At 41.4% G+C, this 24,229-nt stretch overlaps 1 protein-coding gene across 1 annotated transcript; it reads right to left on the reverse strand.

The window, feature by feature from the left end:
* Positions 1-17,962: 17,962 nt before the first annotated feature.
* Positions 17,963-23,967, reverse strand: LOC121359735 (BMP/retinoic acid-inducible neural-specific protein 3). The gene is made up of 2 exons (XM_041478896.1): positions 23,891-23,967; positions 17,963-19,429 (listed from the first exon to the last, which is right to left on the reverse strand). Exons 1-2 carry the CDS (start codon positions 23,965-23,967, stop codon positions 18,313-18,315), a joined length of 1,194 nt encoding a protein of 397 aa, XP_041334830.1. The 3' UTR covers positions 17,963-18,312.
* Positions 23,968-24,229: the final 262 nt, after the last annotated feature.

Consider the following 24,229-nt stretch of genomic DNA (forward strand, 5'->3'; position numbering starts at 1 on the left):
ATCAGTGCCTTGAACAGAAGTTAGCAGTAACTGCGCAGAGCTTTAGAAAAGCATCCACAGTAGTTCAACAGATCTTTTTAAAAAAGGCAAAATCACTCCCTCATCCCAAACCAGCTTTCATGAACTATTGTTTGTATAAATATCTCTCTACTTACAAGCATGTCATCACTTCAAAAATACAGTTTTTTACTTACTTAAATGCTTATTTACTTCTAACAGAGGCCCTGAGGTTGTCAGCTGGAAAATGTGGTGGCCCAGAGCTGCTCTAGAAGTCCGTGGTCTTGAAGGGAAACCTTGGTTTAGGTTTGGTCCTTTATAAAGCTTCCTGTGCCCAGGGAAATGCTTCATGCAAAATAATTCTCTTACCAAATGTCTGTGTGTCTTCTGCATGATCCCCCATCAACCATTGGCATGCCAGGCTTTGGCATCTACTCCAAACAGCTTTAGAAGGGAAATTAATCTCAACAAGAATATTCTGCTTATGTACTGTTCTTACAGTGGTGGATTCTGTTACCTTTTAAACGTTTTGTTGGGCTTTTTTCAGATTATATCAAATAATTTCTCAGGGTTTTTTTTTTCTTTTTTTTTGAATATAAATATCTAAGGAAACAACCTTTTTGTTTGTAATGGTTTTAGGCCCAGAGCAATGAGAGGCCGAGAAACTTTGAGGGATGCTACAGCACTGAAACCACTTGTGACTTCTTCAGAAGTACATAAGATCTCAAAAAATGAACTCTAAAAACTTAAAGAAATGCACAATGTTCTGATGTTAATGAACAGCCTTCATTATGCATCAATATGAAATTGCAGAGAAGTTCTTGCACTGCAGATCCATTTGCCTCCTTTGTGGTGACTTTACAATGGGCTCTATTGAATTTCTGAGCTCCAGCAGCTGCCAGGGCTGAACTGCACAGTGGCAGCCCCAGTGTGCTGCTCGCACGTGCTGTGGTTTGCTGTGACAAGGGGCTCTGCTGGAACAACAACGACACTTGTGACACTCAGCCACTCATTCGGGCTCCTGCAAGGCTTTGCTACTAAACAATGAATGAGGTAATGAGGAGCCCTCCTGCTACTTGGCTTAACAGGACAGCAGAGAGACTCAAATATGTTTAATAGCACAAAAAAAAAAAAAAAAAAAAAAAAAAAGAAAAAGAAAAAAGAGTTAATGAGATACTTTCTTAGTTGTTGGCAAGTTAGAGCTCTGTATTGACAAAACCACAATCAGGCATCAGGCAAACAATCATTGCATTCCTGTGTTCACAAAGGAAGAAATCACCAAGTAATAGCAGTGCTTCCAACCGTGCTGGAAGAAAAGCTCCCTCTCCATCCTCTACAGACACTTTATAATCTCCTGACTCCTACAAAAACAACTGCAGGACTGTGAGGCCAGAGCTGGAAGGAGCTTGGAGCACCCTGGGCTGGTGGAAGGTGTCCCTGCCCATGGCAGGGGGTGGCACTGGATGAACTTTAAGGTCCCTTCCAACCCAAACCATTCCAGAATTCCATTATTTGATTATAGCTTCGATTACAAAGCTCACTGGGCCCAGGCTTTTGCAAACACTGTCATGGCCTTGGACATAGGCAGAAGTTTTCAACAATTCTCCCTCTCTCCAACTGATTTGGTTGCTAGATGCCACTCCAAATGCTCCTGACCTTGAGAGCAGATCATCTGGAGAGTTCCAACAAATCCACCATTCATTAGAGTTCCAACAAATCACCATTCACCTAAAAGTGACTACTTTTAGGCTGAATTTGCAGCAAATTTTTGTGCTGCTGGAGGTACCACAGTGAAGGCACAATATTTTCCTTTGCTTTTCTGCCTGGTTTCAAAAGAGAATAAAGAGGGACTGCTCTTTTCACTGCTCTTCCCATCATCAAACTGGCTTAGGGTGGTGCTTGTCCTACACAAATCCTCCTGCAGTTGTGTAATTCAAATTAGAGAAGCAACATTTTTCTCACCCTATTTAAATAGCACAAAATGGGTCCATTACGTACCCCTCTGGACTTCCTGGAAATGAAGCAGACATTAATTCCGAAAGATTAATTGAAACATTACCTCTGGCACCACTACAGGTACTTCAGCTCTTTATTGATTCGAGTTTGGCATTGACACCCAGCTTCCATTTCAGGTGATGATGTAGAGCCTGGTGAGAGAATAAGAAATTCTTGTTACTACAAGAACAAGGAGTTACTGAGGTGAATATACATGTGACAGATACACTCTCCTAAATCTTCCCACGTAAGAGACCCATCACACTTGTTATCATTCACCAAGGCCAGTCAGAAAAAAAAGTGGTTTGCAGTAGAAAAATCCATTTCATTGAAAGCTAAATATCTCATGGAGTTCTGTCTGTTTTGACAGCCTTTCTCACTGAAAGTTTTATGAGGTCCTTGTAATAGTACTGGTAAAAACAACTGGTGGTGGAGAAGATGAAATGAAAACCAAACCTCTCCCAGAAAAAGCTAGGTTTCACAAAATTATGGAGGAGGTTAAGACTTTTAAGGTGCAAGATCTTTTCCAAATTAGAATGAAAAAGAATTGAAGACATCTCTAAAATTTATTTCTGCTCTCAGTTAACCATCTGTTATTCACATAGCTGTCAAATGGCATCTTCCTTCAGTCCTCTGCTAATTGTTCAGATGTGAAAATAAGAATTAGTACAGATGATTTAATCTCAGTTGGGAAATTAAAAAAAAAAAAAAGAGAGAGAAGAGAGAATGAAAAATACATTTATCTAAAGGAAGAGGTATAGAACAGCTGCATGAGACTGAAGTATTCACTGCACCTGAACTCAAGGCTAAGGCAGTCTAATTCCAGGTTAAAGAATAGAATCAGAGAAATGGAAAAGCTCTAGAGGTGTTTGGAAGTTAATGATGCAGCATTGTAGTAAAGCCCAAATTAAATTCTCAGTTTTCTCAACAGAAGCACATTAAAACAAAAGTACTTCAGAATAAAGGTGTCTTCTGCTGCTTCATTGTTGCTCCCTGTGAATGGGTTTTCTTTTCTGGTTTTGCTGCCAAGCAATTACATATGGGGGGGTTTCCTGCTCATGCTTCTATGTGAAGCATTTTTAGGAAAAAAAACAAGGGATAGAATAGCTGAAAATATAAAGCAAGTGCAGAAACTGATAGAAACTTAAGTAGAATGTGTCAAATTATGTACTCTGACTGCTGGACATTACTGCCAGCAAAAGGAAAAAGAAGGGCAGTTGGTCTCCTATAAGTATCCTGCCTTGTCCCAGTTGCTCTTGACATGGAATTGGTTTGTACCTCTGATCTCTGCACCATTATTTAGGAAATTAAATGCAGCCATCAAAGAAGTTTGAGTCTGTGGAAGTTCTACTGGGTTATCCTTACTTGCACAGGATGTTTAGGACAGAGGCTTAAAGTTTCAAAATGTAAAAAATGATCCTGTTGTTTTCCCACATCTGTGACTGTACCCATGCAGATGAGTAGAGGAGGAGAAAATTAATATGCCCTGTTTGCTTTAAAAGAGCTTTCTGTGATTCCTTCCTTCCTTCCTTCCTTCCTTCCTTCCTTCCTTCCTTCCTTCCTTCCTTGTGTCCCTCCCTTCCTCCCTCCCTCCCTCCCTCCCTCCCTTCCTTCCCCCCTAATTCTTCTCTCACCTTAATGACTCAGGGTTTATTGTGTAAGTGAAGCAATTTACACTGAATTGTGTTTATGGTTGTGGGTTCTACTGTTTAGACTCGGAAACCTTTTATTTTAATAAAAATTATTAAATTGTTAATTCTCTAACAATCTTTGTTTCTTCTTTTTCAGAGGTGTTTATTCAGGAACTGGGTTTGGGTTTTTTTGTTGGTTTTTTTTTCCCCCTCAGGCAATAATTACTCTTCTTCAGCCATATTGATAGAGTTTTGGGTGTTATTATTTGAAAATTGGGAGTGTTTTTCTTTTCAATGAGAAAGGGATGGTAAAAGACTATTTGTTTTATAGCATTCCAAGCTCTCTTTTCACTTAGATTACTAGAGAAAGATTTAGACTTAGATTACTACAGAAATAATAATAAAAAATTACTAAATAACATCTCCATCAGAAAGGATTTTCACAGGAGGTAGGCTGGTAGTTCCAAACAAACCTTTGCAACAAGAAATATTTCTGTAGAGAGGGAAACCACAGACAGTCATGGGAAAATAAGAACATTTTGACAGGTGGATCACAATATCTATCAAGAGGAAAACCAGAGAAGCAGGATAGACCTCTCCTTTCAGCGGCCTAAAATCTGATATCTATAACTCCAGCCTGGCCCCTATTTATAAGGACAAAATTTCATTGGCAAGGAAATAAGGATGGCGTGTTCAGGACTGGGGAGGGGAGGGAGAGGAGGTTTGTTCTCAGCAGCTGGTCACAGAGAAATGTTGTTTTCTTGGGAAGGAGAAAAAAAAAACCTCCATTTGACAGCAGACCTGAAAAGGTGGTCGTAAAATGAACAGTGCTGCCAACAGGAGCTGTCACCATATTTAAGGCTGATGAGTAGTAATTAATGCAGACTCTTTCAAGCAAGGCTTGCAGGCTCAAATGGTGCTCAGTGATTCACAGAGGAAGAGGAAAGTGAGAGGCTCTTCCTTGGAATTTGAATTCAGTGCCTGTGAAAGCCTGGAAGTGCTGGTGTGCAGGTCCCCCAGCCTTCAGCTGCAGCAGAGGAGTTCTGTGTGCTTGTTCCAAGCGCAGCAGCCTTAGAAACAGCAACATTCACAAGCAGAGCTGTCCCCCATCCATTCTGACCCTCTCACACACCTTCAGCACAATTTGGAACCTGATGGAAACTTCCAGTTCATTCCTGGGTGTTCATAGTCCTAAGGTTAAGATCCCAACTGTTTTGGGAGCTAAAAATGTTCATCTAAGAATGCCTGAGAAAAAGCCAACAAGGATGAAGAAATAATAATTTAATACCTGCTGTTTAGCTCTAGTGTCAGCTACCTGGAAATGTCTTCATAATGGTAGGATGCAAGATGTAAGGTAAGAGACAGGAGACATATACATATTTTATGTATAAAACCCATATATCTCCTGCCTTATATAACTTGCAAATTATGTAATTCTTGAATTTTTGGGTGGAGGTGCGCTGTGTAAACTTGTTTTTGTGTTTCCAAAAAATGTCATGCTTCAGAAATGTTTATAAGCCCAGAAGCAGAATGGAAAAGTCCCCTAAAGTCTGTAGTACTGATTGAAGGGTTGATCAACTGTAACTGATCATCTAGAAACCAAAAATAAATACATTTTATGTGGCAAACAGGCTTTGTAGTCTTGATACACAAATGCACATGTCACATAAGGGGTTAAATTTTGTCCCTGTGATGTCAGGGGAGGAGGTAAGAGCTGAGCTCTGCCCAGGTTCTTATTTAGCTTTTGTCAAATTTGAGTACAAATTCTTACCAGTGATGGTTAAAAGCATTGTAAGCAACTGCTTCAGCACAGGGTTCAACAGAATGCCAAGTGCTCATGAGAGTTCTGCCCTGAGGTTCTGTGAATGTGTCAGGAAGATCAACCCACAAACACCAGAGGTTTATGTCCAGAAAGGAGACAGAGGAGTCCTTTGACTTTATTCAAATACAGGGAGAGGCCATGGGGCATTCTCCTGGGGTCTCTCACATTTTCGGAGGACGCAGCCTCCTTTTATCCTAATTTCCCTCATTTTCCTCTCTCTTTCCCTGTTGGCTGAGGTACTTGAGAGGTACAGACTTCCCAGAACACCTGATACTGAAGAGTCCCCTCTAATGCATAATCCTCATTTTTATTTTTTAACTCTCATGGAATTTAGGGGTTTTCCCCATTGTTTCCTTCATCTTTCAATATCCAATTTCATTTATCAGCCAATCTACAGTTTGTTTGTAAAAGCAAATATCTTTTTCCATTCATCAATCAGTGGAATCCTCCCCATTGTTTCTTTTATCTCTCCATGCTGGTTTTATCTACCAGCAGACCCAAGGCTTGTTTGTAAAGACAAATCCATCATTCCTCTCAAATGTATCTCAGTCTGGGCCATGAAGAACGAGCCTAGAGAGGAGGTTCTGATCAGCCACAGGGTTATTTCACCTGGTTCACCCTTGCCTTCTCTGCCTCTGGGAGAGCTGTGCCACTGAGCCGTGTCAGACGGGAAGATTTCAGGGATGGGCATTTCCCAACCTAAATGATTCCATGATTCTGAAGAGTCCCCTCTAATGCATAATCCTCATTTTTATTTTTTAACTCTCATGGAATTTAGGGGTTTTCCCCATTGTTTCCTTCATCTTTCAATATCCAATTTCATTTATCAGCCAATCTACAGTTTGTTTGTAAAAGCAAATATCTTTTTCCATTCATCAATCAGTGGAATCCTCCCCATTGTTTCTTTTATCTCTCCGTGCTGGTTTTATCTACCAGCAGACCCAAGGCTTGTTTGTAAAGACAAATCCATCATTCCTCTCAAATGTACCTCAGTCTGGGCCATGAAGAACGAGCCTAGAGAGGAGGTTCTGATCAGCCACAGGGTTATTTCACCTGGTTCACCCTTGCCTTCTCTGCCTCTGGGAGAGCTGTGCCACTGAGCCGTGTCAGACGGGAAGATTTCAGGGATGGGCATTTCCCAACCTAAATGATTCCATGATTCTCGGATTATTCTATGACTAGAATTAAGCTTTCTGGCAAAGTTACCTGCTGATTAATTATAGTTTTCACAGAATCACAGAATATCCTGAGCTGGGAGGGACGCAAAGGGATCATCCAGTCCAACTGGCCCTGCACAGACACCCCGAAAATCCCACCCAGGGAGCGTTGTCCAAACTCTCCTGGAGCTCTGGCAGCCTTGGGGCTGTGCCCATTCCCTGGGGAGCCTGGGCAGTGCCCAGCACCCTCTGGGGGAAGAACCTTTCCTGATCTCCAGCCTGACCCTTCCTGATACAACTTGAGGCTTTCACTGTGGGTGTCTGCCCCACTGGAGTCTCCCCAAACCCTGCAGGGGAATCTGGAGCACCTTCTCCCCTTCTGCTCTCCATTGGATATCTCAGGGCTGTTCTTCCCAATTCCTTCCTCACTTTTAGTTTATTTTCAAAGCAGGGATATGGTAGAGTTTAATTAACAAATTAAATAGTAGTTCTGTTTGGTGCAGATTTGGTGCTTAATTGATACAATAATTAATTCAAATTAAGGTTCTGTTCCAATTAGCACAAAGCATATATGAGCTGAGACAAAAATAGTGGTTGTGTTGAGTGAAGAGTTTACTCTTTTCCGAAACAAGTACCTTCTCAAGGAGCCAAGATGTAGCACATACAGCTTTTTGAGTTCAAAAATTAAAGCTCAGCCAAGGATAGCAATAGCTCTTTGATTAGTTGTAAGCTTCCAAGTAAAAAACAAACCACCAGTAATCAGGAATATATATTAGCATAAATTACACATAATAAGAAAGATAAGAAAAACAACAATCTGGCTTAAAACAACAATCTTGGAATCTTAAAAAGCATGAGATTGCATTGTAATTTAGTGTTTGTTTAAATTAGTGTATTGTTTTTAATTTTTCCAGGCAAGGACTTTCACCCACAGATGTCAGTTTTACCCAGGGCAAGGACAGTGAGAAGATTTTTGTCAGCCACAGAAACTGGAGGTTTTATTTATCAGAACCTTTGGCAGCTTAAAAATCTTTGGATTTTTCTTTCAGCTCAAGCCTGGTATGGGACATGCACCTGGAAAGCTATTCCCCACAATATTCCCATTATATCACCAATTATTTCTAGCCTTGAGGATATCAAGTTTTTTGTGTGCACATAATGAAGACTCACTCCATGACAGCTTTCCAAGACCTGGACTTTAAAACAAATCTGGTATCATCAGCCTTACAGTAAAATCCCTGAGCTGGCAAAACAACAGAACTTTCTAAAGGAGTCAGTGCAGCCTGTCTCTAACAGGGAAAATAGACATTTGATACAAGGAAATTAAAAAAAAAATAAAAGAAAGATTTAAAAAAAGAGAGAAAAAATGGCTAATCAAAACAATGATTTATTTTTACTTGTATGATTCATTCCCTTACATAAACAGCAAGTAAAAATCAGCCTCCCTCTAGCTACAAATTGGCCAAAGCATGCACAGATCAATCTTGATCACTCTTGATAATGGGTTTTTTCCACTGAGTCCATTTCACCCAGCGTGCAAAGTGCAGCTCCTTACTCTCAGCTTAATGCATTTAATAAAACTTAATTAAACATTTGTGAGCCTAATGAAGCACTCTGGAAATGAAAACAAAGGCAAGCCAACATCCTTCTAAATGGAAACTTGGCCATCAGGAAAAAAAAAAAAAAACAACTAAAAAAAACCTTGAAACTGTGCGCTGAGCTTTTAATGTGTCCTGTGGGGTTAACAGGGTAGATCAGGGTAGCATTGAAAGCCCTGTTACAGTATATTATTTATTCCTTTTTATTAGCATGTCAGTCAGATGTAGGTGTTTTATGTTGTGCTGTGTATTCCAACTGGAGCTAGACAAAATCAGTTTAGAGGTAACAAAGATAACAAATCCCAAATATTTAACTTTTGCAAAATGCACCATTTTGAATTCATTTATGGTAGGGACCTTCACACCAATGAAAGAAGATAAAAGTGGATAAAATTGTTGGAAAACACATCAAAATACCAAGCCTGTCCCTGGGGGCTGGTGGGGAATGCGTGGGAAATCACATCCTATTTCTCCATGGAATGGATTTAAATATTATAATTACTGTTGCTATGTTGTTATTATTATTATTATTGTTATTATTATTGTTGTTGTTGTTGTTATCATTGTTGTTGCTGTTTTTGTTGGTTCTGGAGTTTTAATTTTTTTTCTTAGAGTTGGGATTAAATGTGTGAGATGTTATAATGTAGTGTTCTCTTGAGGGTCAGTGCTTGTCAGCACAGAGAGTCTAAAATTTTCAGCAGCTAGGGTTCCAACAGTTGTTGTCATTTTTTGTGTAACAGTACTCTACTCTGTTTTTATTCTAATAATTTGATCTGAACAAATATTAATTCTCTGATTATTCTGGTAAGATTTTGAACATGCTGATAACTAATTCTTTGCTTTGATGTGTGTTTCATCGTTGTCTATAACAAGATATTGAATGATAATGGGCTGGTTTTTCCTGACCCTTTTCTGAGGAGAGGTGTGAGCAATGAAGTCCTTAGGAGGAGTTCCCCTTTGGGCTCTGGGAGGGGTTCTGGGGTCCCTCTCACAGCCCCAGCTCCCCCAGCCTGTCTCTCATCCTTTAACTCTTGCACAGTCTTAGAATTGTGAATTAGTGACATTTTGTAAGGAGCAAGAAGATGTTGTTCTTATCCCAGCAATAAATTTCCAAAGCTGGAGGGGCTTCATCCACAGAACCACAGAGTCCCTGGGGCTGGGAGGGAGCTCTGGAGATCCTCTGTCCCACCCCTGGCCAAGGCAGGCTCACCTGGAGACACAGGGGCACCTCCAGGTGGATTTGGGTTGTTTCCAGAGTGGGAGACTCCAACCCTTCCCTGGGCAGCTGCTCCAGTGCTCCGCCACCCTCCATGGGAAGAAGCTCCTCATGCTGAGGTAGAACTTGTTGTGCTTGGCTAGTTCCTGGCCATCACTTCTTATCCTGTCACTGGGCATCTCTGGACAGAGTTTGGCACCATCCCCTTGGCACCTGCCCTCAGGATATTTTTATAGATTGATTAAATTTCCCCTAAACCTTCTCCAAACTAATCTGACCCATCTCCCACAATCTCTCCTCATCAGAGAGATGTCCCAAACCCCTTCTCACCTTTCTGATAATCCCACTGCACTCCTGTTTAGCTCCCTCCTACCTGATAGCACAGACATTGGAGAAGGAGATATCCAAGACTTGATATTAATTTGAACGTTTTCAGATTCAAATTCTCCAAAATTCTTTGAGCAGAAAGCTTTTCATTGCTGTGAATAAGATCCAATGGGGCTGTAGCTGCACATGTGGACACTTCATCCAGAATTTTACAAACACAAGCCTCATTTGTAGTTGTCTAGGACAGGCATAAAAACTGCCTATTCACAGTTTTATCCAGGCCTAACAGGCTCATTTCATGTCATCAAATTTATTGTCACACTTCCTGACTTGGACGTGCATCACTTGAAGCATTCCTAGTTTAGACAGGTGATTTATGAGGCCAGCTGAGCTCCCTGCGTTTAATTTGATTTAGGGAAATTTCCCAGAACTTACCAGGGGAAACTCAGTTATAAATCCAAACATCATATTTCATAAGGAGATTTTACATTTTCTCCTAATGTGTTAAAAATATTTCCTTGAGGTGTGACTGTGCTGTAGCCTCCACATGCAGCTGCTGAATTTCAGCGCATTCAGGAACATTTCCGCACAGTTCTGTCCCACAGGCAGTGGCACCCAGGCACCCTCAGCACATTCCCTCTGCTCTGCTGGGAGCCCCTGGAGCTCCATGTCCAGTCCTGCTGTGTCCAACATAAGGACATGGGAATGCTGGAGCAAATCCTGAGGAGGCCATGAAGGGCTCTGGAGCACCTCCCCTGTGGAGCCAGGCTGGGAGAGCTGGGAATGCTCAGCCTGGAGAGGAGAAGGTTGTGTGGAGACCTCAGAGAACCTTCCAGGGCCTGCAGGGGCTCCAGGGAATTGAAGAGGGACAACTCATCAGGAACTGGAGGGACAGGACAAGGAAGAATGGCTTCAAACTGACAGAGAGCAGGTTTAGATGGGATATTGAGAAGGAATTCTTCCCTGTGAGGGTGGGCAGGCCCTGGCACAGGATGCCCAGAGAAGCTGTGGCTGCCCCTGGATCCCTGGCAGTGTCCAAGGCCAGGCTGGACAGGGCTTGGAGCAACCTGGGCTAGTGTAAGGTTGTGGGGGGACAGAATATAAGAAAACAAAGATAGCGTAGAAAGTAATCTCACCCCTAAGGGGTTGCAGCTGGGTCAATTATCAAAGATTAGGAGCAGGCCTAACTTTAAGAGGCCACAGCTGTGACCAATAAGAAAGCTGTTGTAAAAGAGTGGGTTGGCCCTTCGTGAGGACCTGGAGTCAATTGCCTGCTATGAAGAAGGAGGAGTCCGTGCTCCGAAGAGCCGCCCAAGAAACCACATCGAGAAGGTATGAAGCTTTTGGGATACAGAGACCACAATATGGGACTTTTACAATAATATGACAACAGAAGGTGTCCCTGCCCATGGCAGGGGTGGTACTGGATAATCTGGAAGGTTCTCCCAACTCAAACCATTTTGGGGTTCCACGATTCTATGCAGTGACTAAATGTGGGCCTTAATCACTTCTTACTTTTTAAAATTATTTTTTTAATGACTGCTTTTTTATATCTATGACTGGGGGTATTTCTCTTTTTTTTTTTTTTTCTTTTTTTGCTCTTTGTCTCTTCCATAAATTGCAAATTTTTAATAGAAAATGAGCCTAGGCTCAATAGAATTATGAATAAAGGCCTTAGTAGTTCTGGGCTGATTATTCACATCGCCCATCATTACACATTTAATCTAGGCTAGGAACCTCGGACCTTTGGATTGCTGAGGGACTAATGGACTAATGAGATGTCCAAATTGCCCTTCAGAGCTTTATTGCAAATAGAAGAGGCTCCCAGCTGAAAGCCTTCATCACAGATGCTGTAGGATTTACCAGCTGGATGCCTCTGTGTGGGCAGGGATGGATTCAGCCACCAGGAGTGTCCGTCACCTTCAGCAGTGTGACAAAGGCCTTGCTTACAGAGCAACTTCACCTGCTCAAGAATTGCCTGCTCCCCGAGTGCTCAGGTGGAAATGACATCTATTAACCTGAAAGTCAAATATCTGCACTTGCAGGGGGATTACTGCCCAGAGTGTCCCAGTTCTTTAGAGAATAACTTTTCCCAACTCTATCAATGACATTAAAAGTTGTCTCTTAAGGAAATAAGTTACCAGGCAGTTCAATGACTGTGTGTGCATAGAATCCAGCTGCTTTAGTAAATATTCACACCAAAAAATTCATATATATCTGGGTTGAAGTGGAGGAATATAGGCACTCCAATTTATTTTAAGAGAATATGACAGAATATTGCCTTTCCAATGAAGGGAAAAAAAATTGTCATCAATGTATTCCATTCTACCAAAGGCATATTAGAAATAGCACCAATGTTTTCAATCTCAGTCACTTCACGTGTTCATTTTGCCCTCTGAGTCTGTTAAAGCTGAGAAATAATGTATGAAAATAAATGCTTGGTACTTTTACATGACTAAATTCTGACTGACTAGAGGCTTTAATGTTTGGAGTCCAGATAAAATTCATAGCTAAGAATTTCCATTTTCTATTTTGTGATGACAACTCAGCATTTTTAAAACGCTTAGCAGCACAGCCCTCATCTTAACTTTATGCATCTAAATATTAAAAAGGCAGCTGTGATGCTCTCTGATGTCCTGCTGTTAAACAGGAACTTTCACATCTCAAGCTGTCAAACTAGTCCCTTCAGAAATTCCGATTCTGGGAGGGAAATCTTAAGCACTGGACAGCAAGAGAGGAATTAAATTCATAGAAAGACAGTGGTATAAAACCAGTTTAAAAAAAAATTAAATTAAAAAATTCATAGAGCTGATTCATGGTAGAATTACTGTCTAACCTTGTAGAAATTGTCTATATTATTTTGGGGAAGGGGAGTTTGGTTTGGTTTTGTTTCTTTGATCCTGAGGATCAGCATCAAAATAGCTGGAAAATTTATGATGATATCTAAGACATAGGGTTATTTAAAATTATTTGGACATCTTATACAACCATAAAGTTCTCTCATGTTGTGATGCCTTAATTTTGTAGGCAAAGGAGTTATGCCTTAATACACTCCTGGAAAACTGAATAACAGGGGAACATGAGGGGCCCCAGTGAAAAGGGCACATGAAAGAAGCTCCACACATTTATACCGTGAATTATCTTTTGTCATTCCCCTATTCCTGTTTAATGCCTAAAGTTTCTTCTCTGCTGAGAGTGAGGAAAAGATGAAAGATGAAAATTTGTGTGTTCAGAACTAGTGATGCTTGATTTTCTTCTGTCAGGCTCGTGCTCAGATTGTACATGGTCTTTGCATTTTTGGTTTTCTGTTATCCCCGCGGTACCTAAATGTTTTTGGAGTGAGTTACACAGCTGTGATGGGATCCCAAAGCTCTTCAAAGACTCTTTGTTCTCCCCTCTCTCCCCACCGAAGAATTGTGGCTTGATATGTACACACCTCACTTTGTTTTACTCCTCCTCTTCTCTCTTCCCTGTCAGCTGAGAATTGGCAAAAAGCCTTTTTCTGAAAAGAGAAAGCTCTTGGAATGTGTTGAAAGGTGGTCACGCTCTGGATTAGTCCCTCTTAGGGGAGCATTGTTTTCAGAGCAAAGCTATCTCTGCCTCCCAGGTGGTTTTAAGCTCTTTTCTGTCTGCTGTGTGCTGAGAGCAGATCATAGGCAGACAAACAAAGCCTGGTGCAGGTGTGACCGGAGGCTGGGCAATCCTGCAGCACCTATTGTTGCTAACATTGGCATTTCTTGTGTTTCCCTTTCATACCTGCACGCGGCACTGAATGTTCCCTAAACCAGAGGAATATGCGAGTGTGTTGACAAGATACACTGGTATTTTTAGATGCACATTACCATCCAAGGAGTAATCTGCAGGGAAGGAAAATTCCTCTATTTCTGGGAGGTAAAACTGTTTCTTTGGTCATAATTCACACCTTACTGTTGTTGGCTTGGCAGAGGAAAAAGGAATTTATGGGCCTGCACTCCCACGTGCACTTGCTCCCAGAGCAGTAGCTCCTCTGGTGTGGCCACACTGCCAAATTTGTGAAAATTAATGTCAGAAATCCATACACTTCTGTGCCCTGCAGGTAAGTTGACATCTTATCCACTGTCACTGACCCAGGGCTGTGGGTTTTTCCCTTGGTAGTCTGTGTAGAGAGAAAGTGTTGGGATGTGCAGCTTCTGGAGTAGATTTGGTGCTTAGAGAATGAAGCTGAGTGAATAGACCCCAAAGTCAGCCTTGCAGTCCCACAGACTGCCCTGCTGGGCCCCCATGAGTCCTGCACATCAGCATTAACACTGCACTGGCTCTGGTGTTGAGATCTCCCAGCACTGACTCTCACTAAAAGGTAGCCACGATATTCCTTGTTTCCAAAACTCATCCACACCCAGGGAGATCTTGGCCTTGGCTTTTAGCTGTACCGAAGCATACAAGCTCTTTGCTTGGTTAAAAGCCCACTCAAATGAGATCTTGGTTCCTTTCCTCTCTCTACTTTTCCCTGGCTTCCCCCTTGCACTCCAGCCCCCTTGGCAGGAGCCCTGGCTGCAGCATCCAGGGGTGTTCCCAAGGGGGGCACAGCAGCTCCGATTCTGTCCCCTACCTGCCAAAGAAATGATGGCTGGTGCATTGTAAAACACTGATCCTTCCCCACGTCCCCTTTTCCTGCTTGCTGCAAGCACCGCAGAGGGGAGGGTGTGGATCACTTTTCTTCCCCATGACATTTTTTTGTCCCTGGAAAACATGCTGCATTTTCACAGAAAAGACCTTCAGGCAGTTGTAGCCCCCTCCTGCATCCTCCATCCTCCTTCCTGCACAAACTGCTGACTCAGCCTGGGAAAACTAACTTTTTTTGGCTTTTGTCTCTTTGCTGACTTGAGGTGTCTGCCAAATAAGCACTTTCACAAGAAATGCAGTCAGCATATGCATACCTTTGGAAACAAAGGCCCTCACTCAAATTTTGGGAAGAAACACCCTGAAATGACTACACCTCTCTCTACCTTCAGCCAGTAGGATATGAACTCATTTTCTTCCTGCCTATATTTTTTTTCAGCAAGCAATGAGAGAAATGAGAGTTCATTCATGTTCATTATGTCTGAGTATGATTCAATTCAGCCTCTGTATTCTGAATTTTGTCACCCAGAGACTTAGATCAGTCTGGGAAACCTAATTCTGGTTCCCAGATAGTGATAAGGGGGCCCATCCCTACTGCAGTCTCTTCCCACAATAGAATTTATAGACATTAGCCTGGCTCCCACACCTCAGACATGATCTGAACTGGATTTGCTTGGAAAATAGTGTTAGAAGAGCTCTTTATCAGACAGGCCTTCACTGAAGCAACATGGTGACTGTGTTCTAATTAACAAATACCTGGTGATTGTACCTGTAGTCACTGGAATTTGTTCTGAATATTGTCCTGGGCTGTCATTGTGCTGTTCCATGGGTGCAGTACCCAGGCAGTGACAGGACAAGGGTGAGTGGCTTTAAATAGAAGAAGTGTACATTTAGATTGGATATTGGGAGGAAATCCTCCCCTGTGAGGGTGGGCAGGCCCTGGCACAGGGTGCCCAGAGAAGCTGTGGCTGCCCCTGGATCCCTGGAAGTGTCCCAGGCCAGGTTGGTCAGGACTTGGAGCAACCTGGGCTAGTGGAAGGTGTCCCTGCTCATGGCAGGGGTGGCACTGGATGGGCTTTAAGGTCCCTCCCAGACCAAATAAGTCTGGATTTCCATGGTTCTGTGATGCTCTGTTTCCATCCTTTCCATGCTTTGTTGTTTTTTGAGGTTTTTTTTCCAGTTTATGATGGCAGGAAATAACAGCATTGGTGAATGCCAGCAGAAAGCACTGGAATCTGATCACTCCAAATATCTGCAATGCCCAGATAGAAAAGAGTACACATGGATGTAACCACAGACCTTTCTTCTCCACCCTTGGGTTCATATCTTATTACAAAACTTTCTTATGGATCAAGTTGTTTGCTGATTGGGCTTATCCAGACTCATCTTTTTCTAAAAAAATATCCTGAACTTTTTTTTGAGAACACAGAAAGTTTCCAATTGGGAAAAAAAGTGTCAAAAGGGAAATATTTTTGTCTCCTGTTTGAGAACCAGATAAACTTGTGCCCTTTTTTTCCCTCACTATATACTTACAGGGTATTTTTTCCTATCATATTTATCTTTATAGAATCCAGGTCTGGTAAAATAGAAACTCTCCCTCTTCCATGAGCTTACAAGTTCCAAAATATGAGTAGTGGGCTAGGAAATCTGGCACAAAACTGGTGAGTAATGACAGGAGGTTTCCACTACTCCAGTCCAACACAGTGAATGTGTTATGTAATAATTAAACGATGTCCCACTTTTGGGGCTTCTTCTGATCTGTATCTTCTATTACAGATATCGTTCTGCACAGTGAAAAACTTTAAATCTTGGCAGAGAAAGATATGTAAAAAAACCCCCATAACTCAGCCAAGAAAGAAAAAATAGTCATGGGGGAAAATCTTAAGAAGGAGGATTCACTTGTTTGAAAAGACTACACAAGGTACTTCGTAAAATCCAACTGTCTAATTTTGCAAGTTATAATAGTTGCCAAAGGCATAACAAAAGAGCAAAATAAAGACTTGAAGATGAAAACAGGAATACTGAGAATTTTAACTAGGGAGATCTTACTAATGCAAGAGCAAGCCAAAATCTGGATATGTAGAAGAGGGCCTGACATACATTATTTATCACCAAAAGAAAGCTGTAAGTTGAAGACAAACAGGAATTCTTCCAGAGGTTAATTCCTCCAGCAACAACAACCAAAAAAAAACCAAAAAAACCAACAAACAAAAAACACGGGGGAAAAATAATTGTTAATTTTAGCTCTGAGTGACTTGTTAGTATAGAACATTTGAGGAATTATCCAAATGGTGGCAGTGAAACAATAAAGCAGATAAATATTTACAAGAGTCATGGAGAGAGAGGAATCACTAAGGAAAAGATTTCCCTTGGCAGTGGACTTTCTGAAGAGTTTTTGCCCTTGTATTTTAGCTTGTCTACATTCACTACAAGGTGTTTTCTCTGTGTTGCTGGGATCTTGCTGGAAGTGAGCAGTGCATCTTAGATTAGGCTGAATTCAGATCTCACTGTAATACAATAAATTGAAATTAATAAAGTGAATTTTGTCGGAGTCCAGCTGAGTTAAAATTGTGTATGAATGAAATGGAGGTTTTTGCTTTATGTGCTTGCCCATAAAATATCTTTCTTTATGTAATTCCTTCCCATTTAAAAAATACAAATTGACTTTTAAGTCTGTGACACAGATTCAGAATGAATGTGAGGAGGGACTACTAAACCATTTTGTATCAATTTCCTTCATTTTACCCTGCATTTACTAATGGGCACTTCTGACAATCCAGACAATTGTTCTGTTCTCTTGCAAGAGGCAGCAAAAGCTTCTTGTGAGTCCCAGGTTCTGCTGTCTCAGATGTGCTTTTTATCTGCTGGGAATGTCAAACAGCAAAGAACCTAATTCTGATCCACAGACATTCACATTTAATTTATTTCAGGAATTGATAATGTTTAATTAATGACTTGCACTGGCAGCTTTATAAACTGGATTTCTTGTATCTGTAAAAGGGGAGGTTTTTTTTAAGAAAAAAACTGAAAAAAATGGAAAAAACACCCATCTACTAAACATCTGCATTGGCAGGGAAATTTTTAACATTAATTTGAATCTAAGCAGCATGGCTGTACTTGAGTGAGCAGTTCAAAACAGAGAATTCTGAATATTATAGTGTGTGCATTGGGAGGAGGCAACGTTTACATATGCTTGATTCTTTTGGTAAATATGCAAAGCAAAGGATCAGGGGCATTGAAAAGCATTTTGGTCATTTGCAGACAGCCTCTCCCCTGTCTCCTGTAGAGCTAATGCAGCCTTGCACTGCTGTGCATCCCACAGCTCCAGCCTCCTGCACATCCTAAACTCCCTGGGATCACCCTGGGGTCACATTGAGCACCTTGGAAAGCACAAGCCTCAAGTGGAGCAATGCTACAGTGGTCACTTCAGCCCAGCATGAACTCCTAGATTCACATCCTAAAATTAAAATATGCCATGGCTTTGAATTTTGACAGTTTCTCTTAAAATCTGGACTCAATCTCTTCTCTTTGCCTACCCTCCTGAGTTCAACACACACAAAAGTGTATCAAAGTTACTACTTTTGTGTAAGAAAAAAGAATCCCACAGCGTTTCTTTGTAATAACTGTTCAGCTACAAAATTTTATTGGTCTCCTTCTATGTTCCCTCTAGAGGATGTAATGCACAAAAGCATTGCCACGGAACATATAAAATTACAAATGAAATTTATTGTAAAAAGTAGAATGTCTTCTAGACTGGTGTCAGTATTTATTTCATTCATAAACCAAAACTGCAGGTATAATATATTCATTGTCAGCAAGTTCATGTGTGTAAATTGCCATCCAACAGTATTGACTGATATAAGACAGATATTGAAAAGACAATTTAAATTTACTCTTCCAAACATAAACTGTTCCACAAAAGCACTGTAAAAACTCCTTCAAAGTTTTGTGTTGTGCTTCACATTTATGGTTAACTACATAATTTGGTTGTGTCATAATCCACTGTGTTTGGCAATTTGGCATTAAAGGCCTGCAAAGCAGATTGGATCCTCACCACTTCACTGGTAGACAGTTTGAGTCTATGACGGAGCAAGCAAGAGAAGAGGTCCAGACGACGTTGGCCGGGTGGAGAGAGTTTATTTACACGGTCCCGAATCTCCAACAGCTGCAAAAGTGCTGAGTCCTGTGAGCCCTGAGTGTAGGGGTAGTCCAGCTGCAAAATCAAGTCTCGGATTGCTTCTGGGTCGAAGTGCATGCTGTAGCCAAACACTTGGATGTTGTTGATTTTCATGTAGCCCAGATTTCTTGAGGGATCAATAAATTCCAGGGGTTCGTAGTAGATGCTCTCGTTGCCATTTGGACCGTTCGACTTTATTCGACTCCTCAAATAGATGTGCACAGTTTCAAAAAATGTCTTCCACTTGTTGCCCAGAGTCAGCGTCCAGTTATAGCACTGAAGGGGTAAGTCCAGCTTAGTCCGCTCCCAGTCTGGGAAATTATTTTCATTCACAGGCATAAACCAGCTCTCAGAGTGGCTGCCCCCAAAAGGGTTGATATAAACAGCAAGGACGGGCTCTAAGGTGCTGTTCTTAGTCAGGCAAATTTGCAGAGAGAGGCCCAGTATCATGTGGACCAGGCTGGACTTGTACTTGTTGCTCTTGAGAGTCAGGAGCATCCTCTTGCGCCACGAGGGGTCGAACCAGCTGTTGAGGCGCATGTCGTTGCTGATGAAAATGGCGTGCACCTCGATCCTCCGGTCCGTCTTCTGCAGCAAATACTTCATCTCCAGGTCCTGCAGGTCCGTCTCGAAGCCGATGTAGTGCTCGGTGGAGTCGGCCACCTCGGGCTTGCAGAGGCCCTGGCTCAGCATGTAGCCGGCGTTGCAGCTCCCGCAGCGCGTGCGGTTGTCGGGCGCGCAGCTCAGGCAGGCGGGGCCGTCGCCCAGCGTGCAGGGCAGCGAGCCGTGGCACGCCACCTGGTCGTTGGGACACGTGCACGTGTGGGTCTCCTCGGAAAAGCTCCCCAGGAGCCCGTTCTCGTTGCAGTACAGGAACGACTGGATGCGGTTCAGCCAGTAGTTGGAAGACCTGCAGCGTGAAAAGAAGTTGTTTTTAACAAGGAGAGGCCTGCACGCAGCAAATATGGCTTTGTTATATTTTATCAGAAAGAGGAAAAGAAAGCTGTTTTAGTGTCAGGTTAAGGCACAATAGCATCTGCTGTCAGATAGATGCAAGTATAAATTGCCTCTTAACAATGCAAAATCACAAAAGAAAAGTTTCCTTATAAACCCAAAGGCATGACAGGAACATTTAGTTCAGGTATTTGCTTTCTCTGCATCTCTGTCAAGGAAGCCTGACAAAGAACCATTTTCTATGACTGTCTCCAGATTAACATCTTGAAATCCTACGCAGCTGAGATTGTTTTTGTGTGTTCGATTTGACCAAAGAAGAGTTTAGTGTGTATCTAATTGTCTACAACTCTACTGTCCCTCTCTTCCATTATGAAGATTTTTTCCTTTACTAGCTGGAGCTGCATTGATTTACAGACAGTGAGCCAAAATTCTTTCCTAGAATAGCAACAGGTCCCCACTCCCCACCTGAAGAGATTCTTTAGATGACTTTCAGCACTACAGTATCTCTACAGGAAGCCATGCATGAGCATGTTGTGTTTACTTTTCATCTCTGGGGACAAAATTAAAAGATCACTTTAATGTTCTTCTTGTCATCTCATTTTGGTTTCACTAGGAAGAACAGTTAATGTCCTACATCACACTGGGAAAACATACTGAAACCAACAGTTTAGACTGATGAGGCACATCCACTAGAAGAATGACAACAGGAAGAGCAGACCTACATGGAAATAGTCAGAAAAATTATTTTCTTTGTATTTTTCCACTCTTATTATTCCCAGCAATGCACAGTTTAAAGAACTTGTTTTGTCTGCTGCAATCAGATCTGTTGTTGCCACATGAATGATGATGGTTGTACAGTTTCTTCCCCTTTCATTGCATTGTTTTGGAGAGAAAATGCAAGACCCTCATTTATTCCTGACTGACTTTTAAGTCACATTTGAATTTGCCTCATGGAGAAATCCGTGGCATTCCAAATTCTGGTATTTTAGAAACATGAAAATAAAGTTCAGTAAAAAAATATTCTGGCTACTTTTTAAATCTTTCTAAATTTTTCCTTTTTTAGCGCAGGAATCTTGGTTGTTCAGGGTTGGGGGTTTATATGCCTATAGCTGTAGGTATTTTCTAGCAACATAAGTAAATATAATAACATGCACAACATGAACATACCTTAGTCTTCTTGGTGCTTATTTAAAAGCCAGCATTAAGCAAAAACATTCTGGGTGAGCCAACCACCTTGTGGGTATTCCAACCACAGGGTGTATAAAACATTGGGTTTTTTCTTTATTAATGATGCAATCTGCTATTCTGATGATTATGAGGAACAGAATCTCTAAAGTCACTTCTTTTTTGTTCTCTTTAATGAGCCTACCTTCCTCCTTTTATTTTGTTAGGGAATACAAGCAGCAGTTTAAAAATCAGCATGAAATTACATGAAAATTAAGTAAGTTTCTTTCTATAACTTTAGTTATGTTGTTTGTAACTTAGTATTATCTAGCTTATTTAAACTGCTATGTCTTTGATGATTAGCAGTTGCAAAGAGGTCAACAACTTTAGAGGGAAGGAGGTTATCTCCTTATTCCAGTGAAGTTCAAAACAATAACATTCTAATATTATTGCCTTACTTTGATTTCTCTTTACCTGACTTTAAGCAGAGAAATTTCAAGAAGAATCTGCTTATACTTGTCTTTGATTATTTAACAAATACAGTCTATTTTTAAAAATAAAATCTACTTCCTTATTTAACTGCTTGTTTTAAAATTAGTCATTAAGGAATACTGTTACTCGTTGTAAATGTATTGCTTTCAGTGGAGCAAATTAAGTAAATTATGCAAAAGTACATAAAATGTGGGTGATACCTACTTTATTTAAGCCACTCGTCCTTAATTGGGTAAATTCGCACTGGCACGTCATTACAAAATCATTATTTTTCTCCTAGAAAGTCAAGATCAGACAAATTCTGGACCCTGCAGCCGAGGGAGGGGTTTGATTGGAAGCAGACGTGTCCTGCAGGTCACCACCTGGCTGAGCAGCTGGTGCAGCTGAGGCTGCACAGCCCCTGTGGGGACGGTGGCAGCTGGGGACAGAGGGGGCTCCAGACAAGGTGAGAGGTGACAGCTCAGGTGCCAGCCTTGCTAACCCTGTGACAAGGGCTTCAAGCATTGCTAGCCTGGGGCTGGAGCTCTAATGGGGGTGGGAAATAAAGCATCCAGGGAGAGAGGCTTTCTAGTGTGGTTTGGAACTGCATAATCCAGTTGGAATCGGATGATCTTTAAGGTCCTTTCCAACCCAAAATGTTCTATGATTGTGTGATTCATTCTGGGCAGAAAGTGGTGCATCTAGGGGTCCTTCTCTGTGCCTGGACATGGATGTGTGTGGGAAACAGGCAGATTTGGACACACTTCCAGTACTGTGACTTCCTCAATACCACAGAGGTGTGGTGGATGGACAGAGAGTCCTTGGAGAAATCAGACAGAAGGGGAACATTTGCACTCCCCCAAAAAAGAAGCCTGTAGAACTAAACCAAAATTTCACTATTGAACAAGCAATGCACTGGTCAGGATCTCCAGGGAAGATGTGAGAGCAGAGGACAGTGAGAAGGGCACTGGCAGAATCTTTACACGCTATAAGATAAAAGGAAATGGATGAAGCCTCCCTGAATTCACAGAATTCACAGAATGACTGGGTTGGTAGAGACCTTCATGATCATCGAGTCCAACCCATGCCCCAACACCTCAACTAAACCATGGCACTGAGTGCCACATCCAGGCTTTTCTTAAACACATCCAGGGATGGTGACTCCGTCACCTCCCTGGGCAGACCATTCCAGAACTTCATCACTCAGAACCAACTGGAGAAAGAACATGACCACAGGTGCCCTGAGCAAGGCTTGAAAGAGCTCTTCAGTTACTCTTTTAACAAAAAAAATACTATTATTTGATTTGGAATATTACACATGCTGGCCTGATGAGTTAGTTTTCCAAACACTGGGGTGTAGAACCAGCTTCCAAAGCTCCTGAAACCAGCAAGAATAGTCCTAGTCCCTCCACTGAGCTTCAAATAAAAATGGAATGCTTGAAATACCTGTGTCTTTCTCATCCTGCAAAGTTGTGTGATAATTTACAATCAAAAGCTATTTCTGGTCATTCACACACTTGAAATCACTACTTTACTGTAGAAGTAAATTTTTAGTTTAATTAAATATGATGCTTTGTAAATACAGGATACTTCTCAAATTATACGACAAATTACACCTTCCTAGAATTTTTTTGCAATTTTTAAACTCCTTTTGTTTGTTAATATCAAGTCATTGAAAACAACCTTTCAAAACCAACACAAAAGTACAAAAGAATTGCTAAATCTGGACAGAATTCCTATGAAAACACGAATATGATTGTCTTGTTAGTGGAAAACCTGTTGTCTCTATAGGAAATATATCATCAAGCCACTGCTCTGACTTATGGACACTGAGCCAGGTAACCCTTCCAAATCCCAAACTCCTGCCTTTTACTTAAGACCCCAAAACTGGGTCTCATTGTTCTGGGGTTTGAATCTCACCATTGACTGCTCACACAAATCACACCTCTCAGGGAAGACAAATTCCTCCCTCCTTATTAATAATAATAAGAAGAAGAATAATTCCTCCCTCCTTATTCCTCCTTGTCTGATCAAATATGTCAATGTGAAAATACCTGGAGATGCACGACAATATTCCACAAATTTTCTCAGTTCTTAAAATTTACTTGAAAGCAGATTGTTATCTAATTCTGCTTCAATGACAACTTCTGCTCCAACTTCCACTCATTTCCTACTCTGCTACAAGCTCAGACTACTGTTGCAGGATGAAGAGACTCCTGTGGTTAAATTTGCTGCCCCATAAACTGCACCAGCTTTCAGCTGGAATGCTTGCCGGGGAAAGAAAACCTGCCAGATAATCTCACTTTTACACAAGAATGGTAAAAAATATGATAATCCTAGGGAAGTTAATGCAGCAATTAACACCAGCCAAGTTTCTGATGAGAATCTTAATGACAGACATAAATCATAATTCTGAAGTGCATTTAAAATATTTTGCGATTTTTTTTTCTTACTATGAAAAAACCCTTCGCTTAAAAACAGGATTATTTTTACTAGAGCAGTTGCAAGCTTAATCCAAACCACGTGCCTATTCCTGTTCAGTACACTGTAACATTAAATGTAAGAACAAAGCACTATGGTCACCCTATAGAATAGCTGGAGCAAGTATTTAATCATGATATGACACTTTTACCTCCTTCTCTGCCTCACTAAGTGCTTAACATCTGTTGTACATCAGATGGCTCAGTAGCAGATGATGAGTACTCAGTGAGGCAGATGCTAAGTAAAAAAATGAAGACAATTTAACAAGAAGAGGAGAGGCAGTAAAATACCCATTACCTACTTTCCCCTTCTTTGGAGGCCAAGTCCAGTATAAATCTGTGAGACAGCAACATCAGCACCAAATGCACTTACAGCCATCCCTACAACGTCCTGCTCTGGATCAGGTGGATTTACGTCTTGAGAAGGACAAAGCAGACCACAAGTACTTTGTTTCTGTGCTGTGATTCAAAACAACAGTAATGGCTGCTTAATTTGATAATGGTCTTTTATGAGAATGTTGTTTTCTTCTAGGAATAATCAGGGTAAAACTACCAACTGCACAGTAGCCAGGACAGCAGTGAGTAATCATAGAATCAAAGAACCACAGAATGGTTTGGGTTGGGAGGGAGCTTAAAGCTCA

This window comes from Pyrgilauda ruficollis, unplaced genomic scaffold (genome assembly GCF_017590135.1).
Source record: "Pyrgilauda ruficollis isolate IOZ18807 unplaced genomic scaffold, ASM1759013v1 scaffold47, whole genome shotgun sequence".
NCBI lineage: Eukaryota > Metazoa > Chordata > Aves > Passeriformes > Passeridae > Pyrgilauda > Pyrgilauda ruficollis.

Bases quoted from the DNA above. Each gene is read 5' to 3' on its own strand.
- LOC121359735 (XM_041478896.1), bottom strand. From the start codon at position 23,967: ATGGCTGTAAGTGCATTTGGTGCTGATGTTGCTGTCTCACAGATTTAT. The intron at 19,430-23,890 runs GTAGGTAATGGG...TTCACGCTGCAG, and splicing joins GGCCTCCAAAGAAGGGGAAA to GTCTTCCAACTACTGGCTGA.